We start from the raw sequence: 19,761 nt of genomic DNA on the forward strand, positions 1-19,761 counted from the left end.
GCCTCTAAATATACCAAAGCTATTGCTCAGCACAGAATGAGTGAAAAACATCTTCAGGCTTTTCAAAAACTCTTCTAACATAAAAACAATCCATAAACAGAAACTCTGAACTTCATTTTACAATGAGTTTTGGACATAAAAACAAATGTAATGGAGCCTATTAATTACAAAGGAATGTGAACCAAGTTTGTCTGATGCAGCCTGGTTCTTCCCAAACCTCGATGGACCAGAGAATTGCTGCTGTCAGGGTTCTTGCACCATAACGCGTCTGACATAAAAAAGTAATAGTAACTGTAAACGTCACTCAGCCTTTGAACAGTGATTTTTTTGGTCATTCTACAATAGGTTAAATTATATCATTCAAGATGTGAACACATTTTTCTATGAAAGGTTTTATGCAATTTCAGGATTGTGTAATGATCTTAATTGAGATTTTTTTTCCATGTGCGGCACTGTGACCCAACAAAACCTTAATGAGTTAGCAAAGCAACTTTATACCTGCATATTTCCTTTGATTAATTACATCTTTGAGAGATCTCTTCTTTTTTTTTTAAGATTTTAGTTATTAATTCATGAGAGACACAGAGAGAGGGGCAGAGACACAGGCAGAGGGAGAAGCAGACTCGATGCAGGGAGCCTGATGTGGGACTCGATCCCGGGACTCCAGGATCACACCCTGGGCCAAAGGCAGGTGCTAAACCGCTGAGCCACCCAGGGATCCCAAGACCACTCCTTATATAATGTCCAATTTAAGAGTTCTCTTAAAGGACCTGAGATCAAATCCCACGTTGGGCTCCCGATGTATGCAGCCTGCTTCTCCCTCTGCCTCTCTCTCTCTCTCTGTGACTATCATAAATAAATAAAAATTTAAAAAAATGTTTAAAAAAAAGAGTTCTCTTAAAGGAGCTGATTGAGGAATCATTCACTTTGGCATCAGTACTTAATCTATGTGAGCAATACACTTAACAGAGAAATAACATCAGACTGTCTTCCTTTTGGAAGGAAGACCAGAAAGAAAAAAAAACTGCTTCCTCTCATTTTTACAAAGGAAACAGACCAGAGTAACAAAATTTAATTCCACTCATCGTTAACAAACATGAGTAGCAGTTATCAAGCAAGGGGGGTAATTTTTAGGTAATAATATCAAATTGTACAGCGATGACACAGAAATCATCTCTAACCCTCTATTACACTTAACAGACAACGCTAGCAGAATTCACATTTCATTGCTCTTACGCTGACTGACCAGTCTCAGCTTATCACTAGGCTGGCCTGGCCAGCATCTCCTTGCTTTGTGCCTCAAACTCCTGAAGTATCCAACTCTCCTGCCAACCTCATTCTCTCTTCTCATCCATCAGTTCCTGTTCTTTAATAAAGTCACTCACACAATAGTGTCAGTCCCTGATAATGACTTGAGTTTTTACTTATTCCTGGTGCAGGTGCATTTTAAAGCATGTCAGTAATTAAAGAAATAAACAATTGCTTTCTCTTTTTTATCTTAGAAATTATTCTTGTTTTAACATTGTACAAAAGGTGCCTAGATTTGGCAGCTGATAAATATATAATTTGAGATGTGTGACTTGTGCTTTTATCATTTGGTATTTTTTTTTGAAGTGTAAGTAGAGCTCTGTTTTATTATGTTTGACTGCCAAGTGAAAGCGATGAGGGTGATATCATTGTCAAAGGAGCCGACTCGTCCTTCCCACCTGGAGCACATCCTCCTAATTATATGAGCCTCTGACAAAATCCCAATGTCTACCATACCATTTGCTCTATAATTAAAATCAGATAACACGTTTCAGCAACCTGAATGTTCTTTGGGACATGACACTTTGATCTATACTCATGAATCATGATGAGGAGAAAGGTGTTTTTAAGTTTCTAGGTATGGTCAGTTCAAAATAATGTTGCTAATTCTCTGGAAACACAAGGGTGAAGCCACTCTATGTACCGAGGATGTTTTAATTGTTAAAATATTCAAAAATCCACCTGATGAAGGAAAAACAGTAAGCAGATTTCTTACTGCTTTCGTTTTAAGCCGTATTTTTCTTTTAAAATTTGTTTTTAAAATAACGATTATCTTAAGTGTCATTTCACAATATACTTTCACAATCAGGACTCAGGTCATCTGATTGATCTTTCTTCACCTCTAGGCACTGAAGCGAGTTTTACATAAAAGATTTCTGACACACTGGAAATTGTTCTTACAGCTCTTCAGTGGAGACTGAGTGCTTGTCCTTTCCTTGCTGACTACAGACATTTACATCTGGCCTAATCTCCACGCAGTAAGCCGAGGTACCTCCTGGCTCTGCGTCCTCAGAAGAGATGAATAATGACTATTGATCAAGATCTCTAATATGCAAAAGCATATATAGAGCACTCAGAGTGAGTGAAAATCATCATCCAGCTTTTACTAAAATAAATCATAAGACTATTACAACATAGAAAAGTACTTAGATACAGGATTCAGAGCTTAATTTTATAGTGAGTTATGAATATGAAGAGCAGATTTAATGTAGTTGAAGTTGATCGTAGGAGGATCTGAACTAAGCTGCCTGGTGAAAACCTTGATCTTCCCACCACAGTTCCCAACTGCTAGTGATTATTATTGTAGAAGTTATTGAGTCCTTAAATATTTTAAGTGTAATAGGGAGTTAGAGATGGTTTCCGTGTTGTCATAATACAGTTTTATATTATATCTAAAATTTACCTTCCTTTTGAGTATCTGCTAGTAATGTTTGGTCACAGTGACAATAATCCAAAATTATCTCACAGTTCTAAATTTAAATCTAAATCTAAATTTAAAATATGAGTAATGGAGAAAGTTGAAAGAGGGAAAATATGTCCTTTCTGGGTTTCCATCTAAAATGGCAGTGAATGGTCATATCTTCTGTCCTTGGTTGAAAAGGCAGACAAATTACAACTCCCCCCCCCAAAAAAGACTGATGAATGTTTATATTCTGCTCTCTTAAAAGAAATATTCAGAAATTATAAAATGATACAAATATTTTAACTCATTTTTTGGAGGGTAATTTGGAACTATTTTATCTTAAAGCAACCTAGGACACATTATACTCAACTGGATACACAAGAACGTTTTGTATAACCATTATGTGTATGCCCAATAACCATGAGCTCTTTGAGGGCAGGTGTAACGTCCACCTTGCTGAATGGCATTCTCTGTATACACGGCAGGTGATCACAGAGTATGTGCTAGATGAATCTGAGCCAAACAGGCTTCCACATAGGAAAAACATATTGGTAAGCATTGGGCCCCGAGAATGTGCCTTGCAGACCTCCAACTAGAGGAGAGTAATCGAACAAGAGCCTCAGCTTCCAGACTCTGAAATCTATCTTTATACTTGGGCCAAGACCATGGTTCCTGTGGGTGGTTCCCAGCGGTGGCTGATCATAGCAGAGGTTCCTAAGGGGTTCCTCATTCTGGGAAACAGGAGATTCTCCTGATGGCTAGTTGACTCAAGGGCTCCCCAAAGACTGCTCAACCCCTCTGAGATTGCACAGATTTCAAGGATTCTTTTAACTTTTCCTCTCTCTTTCCTTCATTTGGAGGCAGAGTTGCATGGCCATCTGATGGCTCTGCCAGTCTTGGCCTGCTCTGTCTCCACTTTCTTTTTTACAAGTGTTCCCTGAATAAAATCTTCACATGGTTAATTTTGTCTTAGCAACTGCTTCTTGGAGGACCAAGTCTAACATAATAAGAAACTCCAAGACTGAACACTCTCTGGAAAATTAATAGCTCCATTTTAGCATCTATTTTATTATAAATTAATATGCTATATTAAAATATAATAATATACTACATATATTTTATTGTAAATTCATATACCACACCAAATTTGACCATAAATTATTACTTTCCTTTGAATTACAAATGACTTAAAAAGAGCATTAGCCCTTGGTCAAGATCCACACCTTAGGTACATGCCATATAAATTCTTATCTATACTTTTAGAAGAATGAGTTGATTCAGACTATAAAATTCATTGTTGAATCTGGACTTTAATCTTACTTCTCAGTATGAGTGATATGCATTTTAATAATATGCTATTCTTGAATAAAAACATTAACATCTTTAATTCCCTACTTATCTCTCGACTCATTTACAAAAAGGGAAATATTTATATAATGAATCTTATTATTCCTCTGTTTAATTAATGCAATCCTCCTAATAGAATGCCGATAAGTTTCCCAATTGTTTTATAATACATTTAACATATTTCTACTCACAAAAAGTATTTTCATCAGTAACTGTGGCATTAAATTTGAAGATTTTATTTCTTCAGAAATATGATTGTATTAACATTATGCATGACTGTTAAAATTTTCTATCTTGTGTTTTACATTTTTATGTAATGCCTCGTCTCAGACCCGGCTAGACTGAGGAACTCTTGAGATCAGGATTTGTTATATTTACTTGATTTTTTTTATTACTATAGTTGAATTTACATAATTTACACAATGAAACTCACTTTGAATTTTTCAGTTAAGCTTCCAAATATCTAAGAAGTATTTTGCACGTGTCCACTCTAGCATACTGAGAGAACATTGCAATTTGTATTTCCCGTTTGTTTGGAGAATGATTGCACACAATTTTGGTGCTCATCACAGTCCTAAAAAGCCTATAAATATTTATAAATTTAACTATTAACCTTCTCAAGGGCCAGTATTTTGGTCATTCACCCGTGGTTTTAATCAAACATTCTCAGGATTCTGAGATTATGTATAGAGTATGTAAGGAATGATTAGTCAAGGTACAAATAGCTGAAGAGTTCAAAAAATAAAACATTCCATTTACTATCTGGGGCAAAATATTCCAGGTTATTGTCAAGTATCAAACAAGAAATGAAAATCAGACTGCAAGAGGTCCCCCACCCCCACCAAATAATGTGAAATTATAATTTACTTATAGCTAAAAAGAAAACCCTTTCAAAACGTACTGTCCCTCTTTCCATTTAGTCTCTGTTGGCAAGTATTAAAAAATGTATATATATACATTTTGATGTTAAAATAGTAAGAGTATGTTTCTACTTCAGTGCTAATATCAGAAGTAATTGGTGGATATAAATAATAATCACATTTAAATAAACACTGGGTTCCAGCAAGAGCGGCAAGTCACTATCACATTTCAACAAGGTAAACAGATCCAAGCCAGAACCTAAAGCAGATTCATGAACTTGAAGAAAAGCAATTGCGCCCCCCACCCTTCTCTCTTAGGCCTGGGCCTGGTTTGATCATTAGATGACAGCCTGTGCGTTTGGCAGCTGATTGATACATAGTCTGTTATTTTTACCTTTATTGTTTGATCTTTTGGAAGTGTGAGAACAATATCATGTTTCGTTATGCAGAGACCACAGAAGCATTACTACCAAAGGACCGTGCTTGCTCAGCAGGAAGTCCCTGCACATGGTTACATAAACCTCCCAGAAGGTACAGTTTCTGCCTGGATCATCACTCATTTTGTAATTAAAATAAAGCAGGAGATTTCTTTTGGCAGATGAATTTGTGTGTGGCCTATGTGCACGTGTGTATATTTGGAATAGGACTCTTCTGATCTTTATGCGTCATGATTAGGGGAAGGTCATGCCTTTACTTACCTAAAATCCTGCCCAGGACAAGAGACCTGATGGCACTGAATTCTGTACCTGATGACAGGTGGACTTGTCTCTTTGCATTCTCATCAATCTATAGAATTGTTACATGAGATTAAACAGCCAGATGGGATGCCATTTTGTTGGGAAGAGGACAGAAAGCAAAGGAAGACAAAAGAAAATGATAAAATAGGCAATTAATTAGTATGTCCCCAAAGAGTTAGAAAAACAAATCTAAAAAAGTCATTCACAAAGATGGAAACTTATTGTACCCTCAGATATCAGTGCACCCCAACCTTCTATTCCCTTATATCAGTCTAATTTTCTCACTGTATGAGAAATCCAAAACTTATGGTAAAGCTAAAAAAAAGATACAAGTTATTTTCAACTTGATACTTTTAGCTAGGTTAGTATTTTCTCTTGAGTCATTCAGCTACGAAATTTTCCTCTATGCAGAGGGCCAAAACATTCATGCTTTTCTTCAAAAGCTGGTAGAGTGAACAATTCCATTGGTTTCATTAGAGTAGCAATACCCCTACTGAGTGGTACATATGATAAAATAGATGGCTTTCCCTCCTGAACAATGTATAACATTGACATTTTTGGTATCACTATCAGTAATGTCTTGGACAGAATCTTTATCCTTTCAAAAACTAGGCCGCATTTGACAGTCTGTCTATGGCGTGGGCAAGAGCAGCACTGGAAGGATGTCTTTAGTCTATTCATTATCGTAATTCTGCTGACAGTCCTTCATGCTGGGAAATCAAAACGGTGACCACTACACTTCCGTTGAATTTACTGTATTACCTCTACAAAGACCACTCCTTCCTCTCTGTTAATCTCCACGTGGTGAAGCTGCCCATCCGCCATGTTTTTGAAATCAAAGTTAATGACATCAGGTTCTTGGTATCTATTTAGTTTGTACCTGATCTGCAAACTTCCTAAAGTAGGGAAGAGAAGTTATAGTTTTAGTTAAATTGTACTTTAAGAACTACTTACAAAAACTCAGAGTACTCTTTTTTAGCTACTGATTTCTGGTGGAAAATTCACAGTAGCTTATTTGGATGTTTCTTTTCTTTATAATTCCCAGAAGTCGGCTTCTATGTCAAATTGCACCACTTTCCAGATCAAGACCAAGCATGTTGCCAAGAAGCAGTCTTTCCTGCAAATATCTAATTTTTCCCCTACAAGTCAAATATGCAGCTAAGTGTAAGCAGGTCTCTACACTAGCCTCTAGCTTAAAAAGATACACCTTAGTATATTAGGAAATGCCAAACTATTGTGGAATATTGCATTAACATGTTTCCATAATCTCATCTTTGAAAAAACACACCTGTCACTCCTAAAATGCAATTGATTAGTGGAATTTTTATAAGCAAATGGAGTTTTACTAAAGATGAGAAATATTTCCAAGTAGTCATGGTCATAGACTTTGGAATGAAGTTAGGATTAAATGAATGGTTTTTAGCCACACTTACCATGAGAACTATTATTACTCAGCTGCCTGCGAAATGCCAATTAATTTATTTCACAGGGTATCTCCAATTTAACAAAGAAAATATCCTAATGCATAAATAAGCTTCAAGCTCAAAAGGTACACAAATGAAGGTAAATATACTTATTAAACGATATTATTTTTATTTTAGTGTTCAGTGCCCTTGAGCCATATTTATTTTAGTTGAAATGATATATTCAAGTTTATAAATTTATTTTCCTTACTCAGATAATTTATCTATAGAATTTTTATCTTTAATCTGAATATAGGGAGGAGAAAAAACATCAGCAAGTGGTTTTCTGTGACAAAGTTTCTGTAGCATACACATATCTTAATCCACACAAGTTATTGCCCTGCACTGATGTGCCAGTATTTCCCTGTGACATTGCTGACCACTAAAACCAACATATTTGTGGACCTTTTCTTATATATAATGCTAGGTTGTTAACATCCTCTCAAAATTTCTCTAGTTTTAATTGTAGGAAATATTTATTATATACAAATAGTCATCTTATTTCAAAATGAACCACAAAATTGATACTGATATTACATGGAATATCATAAAGAGCTTTAAGCAATAATAAAATATGATAAATATTTTATAGAAATAAAAAATTAACATTGAGTGTGTGGAATCATCAAAATTATAACAAGCTAAAGCTATTTTAATAATTTTAAGTAATCCTTTCAGATTAAATTTCTAGGATAGTATTGAAAAACAAAGCTCGATACAAAAAAAAAAACAGGCACACTTCTTGTTTGTAGTTTGAAAGGCAAGAACATGAGAATGATCCATATTATTACTAATCTAATGTTCTAATTCAATTTTCTCTCACTCTCATCTAAAAAGCACTCACCATTTTTGGCAATGATAACTGAAAGGTATTCTTTATAAAAGGAGCTCACATAAAGCAGTAAGCTTGGTGCTCGTGTTGTTCGAAAGCTAAATTTGATCATTTCTCTGCTCAGCTTCATATCACCATGAAATGAAGCAGCGTGGGAGCTGGAATTTTTACTTAAGGAATAATTTTCTTGAAAATTGTAAATCAGAGATGAGCCAGATCCAAAATATGCAGAAATCTCTGAAATGATACACACATTTTATGTTAAAAAAAATTAAATACAAAGATCTTGTTTCAGTTATATTATTTAGTTATTAATAACAAATTGTATAGATATAACAAATAGCCCCAAGCCAGAATTAAATAACACAGAAAATTAATAGAGCTTTTATGACGGTCCTTGAAATGGCTTTATGTTAGAATTACACATAATTAACTTACTAGTTAACCTTACAATTGAAAGCATAATGCCGTCCTCTCTAACTTCAGACATAAACCAGTTTTTGGCTTTTATCTCCCTTATCATCCATTTTTTAATTTAAATTTTTAGTCCCATCTATTATTTTGTAGCTAGAATACACTTGTCTTTCTGTAATAGGAAGGAAGGACGTTTGAGGAATCATCTTCCCTTCCAGGATCAAGGGCAGAAATGTTCCTTTTTGCCCACTTTCCCCCTATTTATTGTGCCCTACAAAAAGAAGCTAAATCCAGCCTTATTATAAAAGAGGGCAGTGGGCATCTGTGTAGCAGTGGATCCACATAAGGAACTATCCAGCCTCTCTTAGTTTTACAAAAGTGTAGTACTTTGCTTATATGAGATTAATATCCCAAATTTACACACACATGCATGTGCATGCACACACACACCACATGTTGGTGTGTGTATATATATATGAAAATGAGGAGGGTATTATAGGAATAATTAGAGCTGGATCCTTGAACTCTGCTTCTCTCCATTACTATAAAGGACCAGTTGCGAAACATGAGTTGTAAATGATGCTCACAGGGTAACACAGCAACATCCCCGTTCCCTCGGTATTTGAAGAATGTTTTTGTGTGTTTGTTTTATGATTTTTATTATCTATAATACACTTTTTATAAGCAATATGATACTTAGCCACAGAGTAGCATTCTTGATTGCACTTAGCAAGCTGAACTAGAAATCATTTAGATTCAGAAAGTGAAGACAATTTCTTGGGAAGAAGTGGTCTTTGTTCTAACTTTATGTAGAACTCATGACCCTGAGATCAAGACCTGAGCCGAGATCAAGAGTCAGACACTAAAACCATTGAGCCCCCCAGATGCCCCCTAACTTTAAATGTAAACAGCCTCCTAGAATGATTGCAGTAATGTGTAAGTTATTATCACAGGTTGACTTGAAATTATAAGTTAGTTCCGGTAAAAAAGTAGATGACTTTTCACCCACTTTTCATGAAATAAATCCCACACGATTTCTTTACAAAGCAGGAGTTGCTTCAATTTGGAGGCAATTTTTGTGAGCCTCCTACAGGAAAAGGTTCAGTAGCCCAGACACACTCAAATAAAGCACCTGAATTAAACATGATGGCAGTTTTCTAGGAGCAACTATGAAAGCATAACAAATGTTTGTGTATTCAGAGAAGTCCGTCCAGAACACTTAATACTGCACTCAGTTCTTTCTTTCTTCCATGACATAGGTCTGTGAACAAGACAAACTGACAAATATTTCACTATTTTACTTCACAGATATTGGCCACATCATAGAGCAAACTGCCTGAGTATCTCTATTCTGTTACACGTGCATATTTAGTGGAAAAGTTATTTTTATTTTTGGAAAAAATATTTGTTTGGCAAAAAAACAAAAAAAAAAAAAACCCACTTCCTAAATCTCCTTTCACAGTTGACTTTCTTCATCAAAAATAACAATAATGCCTTTAGTGATTTTAAAATAGAGAACCACCTCGTGGGACAGGTTGTTGATAGCCTTATCATTTAAGAGCATCAACATTAGATGGAAAAAAGGCATAATGAGTTGGCCAACACCTTAAGACATCTAGAGCGAACTTTACAGGATTTATTATTAATAGATACTATTTTTTAAAGACTTGAGGCAAATAGCAATGAAATGAAATGGGGTTAGCATGAAACAAGAAATTTGCAAAAAAAAAAGATCAGAAATGGAAGCATTTTTTGTCTCAAATTAGCCACCCAGAAAATGACTGGAGGATGTTTTCTTCATATTGGATGGTTTTCCTGTTAGGACACCCCAAGCCATACTTACCCTTCGAGCAGAATGGCCCTGTATATGCAGAGAAGGTGCAGTCACAAGAGAACCCACTGAGCTTTTCCCTGCATTTCCCTCCATTTTGACACAATTTTCCATAGCTGCTGCAGTGGCCTCTGCAACCCGGCTCCACTCCGGGCGTCACCTTAGCTCTTTCTTCCAGGTCCAGGGACATTCCGTTCAACTGCAGAGATCGAATGCAGCCCAGAAAGCCCCTCTGTCTGGTGGCCGTTCCACCTAGAAGGGAAATACTACAAATGGAAACATGTTCCTAGGTGTTTTATTTAGGATTTAAAGACCAAACAAAGCGGAGGCCTCACAGAATGGCCAAAGTTGTGGCCTTACAGGGAATGGCCAAAACTGGATGTGTCAATAGAATGTGGGGAGTGCAATTTGTGACAGAACAGTGAAAAGATCCAAGAAGATAAAACATGATTTCTGTTTTTTCCAAAGGTTGAATTTGTTTCATGCTGGTTTTCTAAAAGGGATTTATTAAAATGTAAGTCAGAGAAGTTTTTTTTCTGAGTTTTTTTCAAATAACAAAATAAGGCTCTTAGTTTCATGCAAAATAACAGTGAGATGGATTGACAGTCTTAAGTAGAAGCTTTTTTTTCTTTTTTCTTTTTTTAATTTTAAACCAACATATATTTGTGGGTGAGTGTGGCTCCATTTCTCATATTGAAACCTGGTCCTGCTGCTGGTATGATTTTAATTTATTGAGAATTATGAAAGACACCTTAAGTTCTTCTAACGACTGTGCACTGATGTGGTCTTTGGTTATTATTCTTCCATCAAAAACATGGTACTGGGCAGCCCGGGTGGCTCAGCGGTTTAGCACCTGCCTTCAGCCTAGTGCATGATCCTGGAGACCCAGGATCAAGTCCCACGTCGGGCTCCCTGCATGGAGCCTGCTTCTCCCTCTGCTTGTGTCTCTGCCTCTCTCTCTCTCTCTCTCTCTCTCTGTGTGTGTGTGTGTGTGTCTCTCATGAATAAATAAATAAAATCTTAAAAAATAACAACATGGTAACTAAGATTATTCACTTTTGTCTGGCATATTTCCCAGCGAACTTTTTCTAAATACTGGTCTAGTTTGGATTGACCTAAGCTTGGAAAGATTCTCAATAAACTGGGGGAAAGGGGTTTGCCAGAGAGACAGTGATATAGCATTTATGGAATAATACATGACAGTATGACTTATCAAGTCACCCCTGAAGAGGTTTCCACTGTCTGAGTGGAATCTGATCCTGCTACAAGGTATAGAGGCTCTTAAACTTTAAGGAATGTGTCACACGGAAGCCTTCTTAAAAATACAGTCTCACTCCAAGAAATACTGATTCTGTGGGCCAGAAACAGGGGCTATGAATCGAAATAATCAACAAACCTCCCAAGTGGAACTTATTCAGGTGGTCAGTAGACCCCACATTTTATAAGAAATGTCTAAGTAAGAATGTAAGCTCGAAAAGGGCCTTCACCCGATGTCCAGGAACACCGTAAATTGAAGGTGTTCCTTCAATTTCTACTCAGAACTTGAAGTGGGAAAATAGTACTCTAAATAGTCTGGATGATTCTACCCAGGTGCATTAGAGGGTCACGGGTCCTCGAAAAAGGAGCTCTGCCACTGAACAGATGCTGCTGCCTCACCATCAGGATCTGAGACCTGCTCTGTACAAACCGTCTCTTCCTAGGATGCGCTTCCTCCCTCCTCTACCACTTTACTTAGCTAGCTCTCCTCTAGCCTTCATTAATTAACATCTCCTTATCCTCAGAGATTAAACAGGTTTTTATTTTAACTTTCAAAACCAAGAGTTGGCCAGAAAGACCCTAAAAATAGGCCTTTGTCACCATCTGCCAGGTTTTACATTTTACCAACAGACTTTGTATAGTACGAGAGTCCCGCCATTAGATACACTTTGGTAAGGGCTGCTTCAATCACACTGTGCCCTAGCACAGAAAACTGTGCCCAACACATAATAGCTGCACAGTAGCTATTTATAATCATACTAATTAATCAGCAATTAACATTAATAACTGATTATTAACAATCAGTTAATGCACTGGCTCATTAAACTGGATGATGCCATAGGAGTGGGAGCTGGGTGCTTGATGCTTCAGAGAGAGGAACACTATTGGCCACATAGGGTAGTTTGGGTCCCCCAGCCTGGGAATGAGGACAAAACCCAAGGAATGTTTCTGAATAGATCAATCCTATATTTTTGGATAACAAACATACCATGAAGGGAAAACTAAAAGAATTCTTAAGAATTTTGGACTCATGACTCATGGCACTAATGGTATTTAGAATTCAGATCACAGACATAAGGGTCTCCATTCAAACAACTATACTTAAATTTGTGTATTGAAATTACTTCAGTTGACATAATTAGTGCCTCTTCCGTGAAGCAAATACAGTGAAGTCATATTTTCTATTTATAAATCCAGATGCAGTGTGCTATGGAACCAGATATATTCCAATTCTAGTTTATATGGGCACGCCAGGGACAAAGGAGTCTAGCTCATCCCGGAGTCTCAGAATAGCTGATAATCTTCTTGTTTCCTTCCTCCTACACTTACTCTGTCTCCTCCCATTTTTGAAGTCTCTCTTCTCCCTTTATTCTTAGGACTCTTCTCCTTTTCCTTCCACATTAAAGCTGCTACTCACCTTAGTTTCAGACCTCCCTATTTATTCTCACACTCTGCTGACTCATCTCAACAGAATGTCGAGAACTCAGAGTTAAGTCTTTGACCAAATTCTCCTAGCATCTTTGCTGGAGTTTTGTCTGCTCGACAAGGAATCCCATAGCTTCTTCCTCAATTTCTTTCAGAAGTGTTCTATAGTTTTTAGGGCATAGATCCTTTATCTCTTTGGTTAGGTTTATTCCTCAGTATCTTATGCTTTTGGGTGCAATTGTAAATGGGATAGACTCCTTAATTTCTCTTTCTTCAGTCTCATTGTTAGTGTATAGAAATGTACAAAGAGATGGAAAAATATTCCATGCTCATGGATTGGCAGAATTAATATTGTGAAAATGTCAATGTTACCCAGGGCAATTTACACGTTTAATGCAATCCCTATCAAAATACCATGGACTTTCTTCAGAGAGTTAGAACAAATTATTTTAAGATTTGTGTGGAATCAGAAAAGACCCCGAATAGCCAGAGGAATTTCAAAAAAGAAAACCACATCTGGAGGCATCACAATGCCAGATTTCAGGATGTACTACAAAGCTGTGGTCATCAAGACAGTGTGGTACTGGCACAAAAACAGACACATAGATCAATGGAACAGAATAGAGAACCCAGAAGTGGACCCTGAACTTTATGGTCAACTAATATTCGATAAAGGAGGAAAGACTATCCATTGGAAGAAACACAGTCTCTTCAATAAATGGTGTTGGGAAAATTGGACATCCACATGCAGAAGAATGAAACTGGACCACTCTCTTTCACCATACACAAAGATAAACTTAAAATGGATGAAAGATCTAAATGTGAGACAAGATTCCATCAAAATCCTAGAGGAAAACACAGGCAACACCCTTTTTGAACTCGGCCACAATAACTTCTTGCAAGATACATCCACGAAGGCAAAAGAAACAAAAGCAAAAATGAACTATTGGAACTTCATCAAGATAAGAAGCTTTTGCACAGCAAAGGATACAGTCAACAAAACTAAAAGACAACCTACAGAATGGGAGAAGATATTTGCAAATGACGTATCAGATAAAGGGCTAGTTTCCAAGATCTATAAAGAACTTCTTAAACTCAACACCAAAGAAACAAACAATCCAATCCTGAAATGGGCAAAAGACATGAAGAGAAATCTCACAGAGGAAGACATAGGCATGGCCAACATGCACATGAGAAAATGCTCTGCATCACTTGCCATCAGGGAAATACAAATCAAAACCACAATGAGATACCACCTCACACCAGTGAGAATGGGGAACATTAACAAGGCAGGAAACCACAAATGTTGGAGAGGATGCGGAGAAAAGGGAACCCTCTTACACTGTTTGTGGGAATGTGACTGGTGCAGCCACTCTGGAAAACTGTGTGGAGGTTCCTCAAAGAGTTAAAAATAGACCTGCCCTACGACCCAGCAATTGCACTGTTGGGGATTTACCCCAAAGATTCAGATGCAATGAAACTCCGGGACACCTGCACCCCGATGTTTCTAGCAGCAATGTCCACAATAGCCAAACTGTAGAAGGAGCCTCGGTGTCCATCGAAAGATGAATGGATAAAGAAGATGTGGTTTATGTATACAATGGAATATTCCTCAGCCATTGGAAACGACAAATACCCACCATTTGCTTCAACGTGGATGGAACTGGAGGGTATTATGCTGAGTGACATAAGCAATTGGAGAAGGACAGACATTATATGTTCTCATTCATTTGGGGAATATAAATAATAGTGAAAGGGAATAGAAGGGAAGGGAGAAGAAATGGGTAGGAAATATCAGAAAGGGAGACAGAACATAAAGACTTCTAATTCTGGGAAACGAACTAGGGGTGGTGGAAGGGGAGGAGGGCGGGGGGTGGGGGTGAATGGGTGACGGGCACTGAGGGGGGCACTTGATGGGATGAGCACTGGGTGTTATTCTGTATGTTGGTAAATTGAACACCAATAAAAAATAAATTTATAAAAAAAAAAAAAGGAATCCCATAGCTTTGCTTATAGCTTTGGCCCGGGGACTCTGGAGGAGGGTTAGGTGCTGAGAAGTCTGGATTACAGGTGAATTCCTGGTGTATTTCCTTTATTTCGTGTTATAGTACTTTAAATCATGATATATATAGTTTATAGTATAGAGTAGTATTAAATCATGGTCTGTCAAGCATTTGACACTCTGAAGCAGCAAGTTTCTCTGATTTAGGAGTTGAACTCCCTCTGCCAGTGACATCATAATAACTAGATAATGTGGGAGTCCAACAGCTAAATACAGTTCCTTTTCATCTGTCCCAGCTTGTTTATTCTTATTCTTATTTGTTTTGTTCTAGACAAGGAGCTAGAGGCATAAAGAATTCCAGGGACAAGCCCACAGGGCACAACAGCTGAGGAAATACTAAAATAAACACATTCAGTTGATGCAGAACAGGACAAGAATCTACAGTTGGCCTTTTCTTGCAAGGGAGTCGCTTTCTCTCCACACCAAAATATGGTCAAAAAAGATCATTTTCATTTTCTTCTATTTCTTAGATCATTTTTGGTTTGAAAAACATTCCAGTTCTGCAAACTCTACTTAGTAGTTCTTCGCTGGGCATGGTGTCTGACACAGAGGGTACAGAATTATATGCAACTGAACTTGCCCTCAAAGAGCTCAGGGTCTAATAATGGATTTAGACTGGGAAACACATGATGTTAATGGTAGGAATAGGTACCCAGTGGACAAGAAGGTCAGAGGACGGAGATAATAACAGAAAAAAAACCCCATCGTCTGTATGAAATACATATATTTGTAATAGTGAGAAGAAAATCAACACCTAGTCCTGTAAACAGGGCTTCTGTATTGTGTACTTGTGAAGAGTTAATGTTTATCTAATCGAATGGTTTTAAACTATATTTTTAATTATCAGAAAAAAAGGTCTAATTAGACATAAACATACATGGGATACATGTGTTGAGGATTTTTACTTTACCATTAGATTTCAAGTTAAAAATTTCTTACTTTAAGATGAACTATTCTGAAGAACACAGCCAATGTAAATACTATTGAGCTTGAAAGCTTAATTAAAGATTCCAATGACTTTTCAGGGTTAGAGTAGGTCCAATTAAAATGAGCTGCAGTTTGATTAATTGATTCTGGATGTTTCCACTGAGCTATTATGTTTGGAACTGTCTTCCAATTAATTTCCTATCAATTTACCTGCCATGCTATATCAGATATAATGAATTCTGGAACTTCACAAACACTAGGTATCCTGTGAAACTAATACTCAACCTTCCTATGTGAAGGAATAAAACTGAATCTGTCCACTTACGTAACAGTACTGGCATCTGCACCTAATAGGTGTGCTAGGTGATAAACAGAGATCGAGTCCAACCCTTTTATCATGTTCATGATTCTCAGGCAATGAGTCTAAGTGACAGATGCTATTGTCACGAAATACGAGCTGGCTCTTTCCTATGCCAATTTTTTTTTTTTTTGAGCAGGAAGAGCTTTAATTTTTTAATGGCAAATTATTTATGTACTGTGCATGAATCTTACTGAGGATTAATTAGAAACAACTGCATATTTTCCCAGGGGCCTAGAAAAAAAAAAAGAAATCATGATCTCACATTTCTCTTTAAAATTTAAAGTTCTAAAACTTACCTGACAGAGTACAGGGGCTCTCCCTGACTATGGTACTGTGACAGAAAAAGGCAGCTAAGGCCCTGACCACTGATCAACTTGGAACATAAAAGTGATAACACCTGCAGGGGCTCAGGACCAAGTTAGGGGGTTGAAGGGAAAAACTGGTCTTCTGTATATTATGCATTGGACCTTTAGTCCTGGTTTACCCAGCCATCCTGAGGGAAGACTTAGCCTTGTAGAAATGGCGCATTAATGTACAAAGCTGTGAGACTGGACCTCAAGCTATGATTTTGCCATAGAACGTTCCTCACTGAGCATGACCCTAGGAGAGCCAGGAGGAAGAGGACTGTTCTCCCTCTTGTTCAAAGAACTGTTATGGTTGAAATAGGAAGTGAGTGTAGTCAACAGTGTCATAGGATAGAAAAAGCAGGCACAGTTCCCTGAACTAAAGTCAGTGGTGAGAATTTGCTCTGGTGGTAGTCACAGTAGAAAAATGTGGGTCTATTTAGTTTTCTCACATTCCAAGGCCACAAACCTCTCTGGTTTGACCTACTAAGGCATATTTTAAAGAAATGAACTGTTGATGGTATAAATCATATTCTCTGCTCTTAAGAGATCCCATGTGAATACTGATTTCAGTCAATGGTCACTAAGATTTGCTCACTAAACATGCAAAAGTACACCAAGTGCTTCTTAAGCTAATTGTGGAACAGACATCTCAAGGAGGAGAGAACACAATTGAAGTAAGTGATATGATTACACGAAAGAGAAATGTGGCTTTCATTGCACTGCACTTTGGTGATGTGGGAACATATTTACTACAAACGAAAAGCAGATTGAAATAAAAATTATTCAAATGTAAAAATTTTTGACATTCTCTTCCCATAACTATTTTAGCCTATCAAAAGTAAACTCAGGGATCCCTGGGTGGCGCAGCGGTTTAGCGCCTGCCTTTGGCCCAGGGCGCGATCCTGGAGATCCGGGATCAAATCCCATGTCGGGCTCCCGGTGCATGGAGCCTGCTTCTCCCTCTGCCTGTGTCTCTCTCTGCCTCTCTCTCTCTGTGTGTGACTATGATAAATAAATAAAAATTAAAAAAAAAAAAAAAAAAAACAAAAGTAAACTAAAAGTAAAAAGACAAAATCTAGAATAGATTATAATTAATAACTCCTAGACACTACTATTATGTATATGAAAATACAACTGCAGAGAGAGAGAGAAGAAATTTGTAATCAATTTATCTGAAATAAATCCAAAATATATTCAGAATTCTTATAAATCTTTTTTTTTTTTAAGTAGATTCCATGCTCAATATAGGGCCACCTATAGGTTCCACCCAATATAGGGCCTGAACTTAACAACCGTAAGATCAAGACCTGGGCTGAGATCAAGAGTTGGACACTTAATCTACTGAGCCATGTAGGGCCCCCTCCTTTTTTTTTTTTAAAGAAAAAAGAAGATAACACAGCCACATCATTAAGGAGGATATCCAAATGGTCAATAGCTATTTGGCAGTGTCTCTTAATGCTTAATATATGCACATCTTATGACCCAGTAATTCCACTGTTAGGTACAGACCCAACAGAAATATAAGCATATGTTCACCAAAAGATCAGTACAAGGATATATCTGTGGTATCCAAATTTCCAAGTATACAAGTGCTCATTCACAGGAAATAAATTCACAGTAAATAATTTGTACGCTCAGTTTCCTAAAAGATTCCTGGGTGATACTAATGTGGAGGTAAGGATGAGAACCAACCTTCAGAGCTCCAATATGCTCAGAGTTCAACATTAACCTTTGTGTATGGCATTTAGAAACTGTTTGCTCCAGAAGCTCAATAAATATTTGTGGATTTGATGCAATTCAAATACAATGCAAATGACTTTGTCTATGTCAGGAGTTCTCACTTCTCCTTCAGGTCCTAGTCACAAAGTACTGAGATGGAGTTTGCCCCATTTAAAAACCTGTCAGTAAAAGAATTTAGATTGCAAACAAAATTTGCAGAGCTAGTTGAATGAAAATCAATTCAAGGCTAATTTAAGAAGCTTCTAAGAAAAATGCTGAGTTTACAAACCAAAATAGAAAATGACCACTGTCACATTTCAGCTTAAAAAATGATTGATTCTTTTTTCCCCATCATTTCCGTGGTTGGAGAAAGTTTGTGGGGGAAACGCTAACAGCAGTGACTCTTGACAGTGAGTCCTCGTTGTAACAGGGTCAAGGGCATATGTTTAATACACTAATTAACATCATGCCACTAAAGTTATTTTTTTAAGTAATAAATAGCACCTTTGAATAGGACTGTTCAACTCAGGTCATAAATCACCCACAAACAAAAAAGAGAAAGTGAAAGAATGTGAAAAGGTCGGGAAAGACTCTGCACCATGATTAAGAACAAGAATGGAGACAGATGGGCTAGAATTAGAGGGTGAATCATCATTTTTGTTACAAAAAGCAATGTGATGGTTGGGATATTTGGGGAAGGGGAGAAGATAGTCAATGTGCTGGTGCTCACTGTCTCTATTTATCACAGTACATTCATGTTAACTGTTTTCACTTTTTCATACAAGGTTTGAGGTCCATTGTTTTATTACTCCTTCACAGTGCACGGCATCCTATAGTTTAGATTAGCTGAAGATAATTGTTCCAATATTTGGAACCGTAGTGATTGTTCAAAACCTCTGTTTTATACTTCTTCAGTGTAGACTAACACTAATTCCACCTCTGAATCTCTCATTTCCTTCTTTCTATGTCAGTGGTCATGTATCATTGTTGCCCAGCTGAATCATGTTTTTAATCATGCCTTCTATTTATTTTTACTGATTTTGCTCAGAAGGTAAAGCATCAGTCTTGCATCAGAGATGCACTCTGAGATGTGGACACACTTTATGACTGATTTTTAAGGGAGAGACTGAAGCCAGCAATAGAGAAAACATAGTCAATGCTTTCATGTTATCCCATTCTACCGGTCACTTCTGAGAGACCGCCAAAACCCTTAACCTTGAAAAATTGTAATGTCAATAAATATCATCAACAAAGGCCCGGCTGTGGTAGCACAGTGAGGTGGAGAATATTACTGAAATCAAAATGAACATGCATTCAAATACCCACAACATTTTACTTGTAGGTAAAAGTGTTAAAGATATATCTCAAACAAACATAGTTCTACATCATAAAATTTTCTTATGTTTCATCTTTGTAGTATTATAAAGTAACTTTATTTGATATTTGAAATATTCCACAATAGTGTTAGT

General features: G+C 37.0%; 1 protein-coding gene across 1 annotated transcript in view; it reads right to left on the reverse strand.

The window, feature by feature from the left end:
• The window catches only part of CNTNAP4 (contactin associated protein family member 4), a 245,529-nt gene that overhangs the window by 12,756 nt on the left and 213,012 nt on the right, over window positions 1-19,761 (reverse strand). The window contains exons 18-21 of the mRNA XM_041769954.1: window positions 10,207-10,446; window positions 7,962-8,186; window positions 6,417-6,550; window positions 5,616-5,703 (exon numbers count right to left, since the gene is read on the reverse strand). Coding sequence (XP_041625888.1) covers window positions 5,616-5,703; window positions 6,417-6,550; window positions 7,962-8,186; window positions 10,207-10,446 — 687 coding nt within the window. The remainder of the gene's footprint in view (window positions 1-5,615; window positions 5,704-6,416; window positions 6,551-7,961; window positions 8,187-10,206; window positions 10,447-19,761) is intronic.

This window comes from Vulpes lagopus, chromosome 10 (genome assembly GCF_018345385.1).
Source record: "Vulpes lagopus strain Blue_001 chromosome 10, ASM1834538v1, whole genome shotgun sequence".
Taxonomy (NCBI): domain Eukaryota; kingdom Metazoa; phylum Chordata; class Mammalia; order Carnivora; family Canidae; genus Vulpes; species Vulpes lagopus.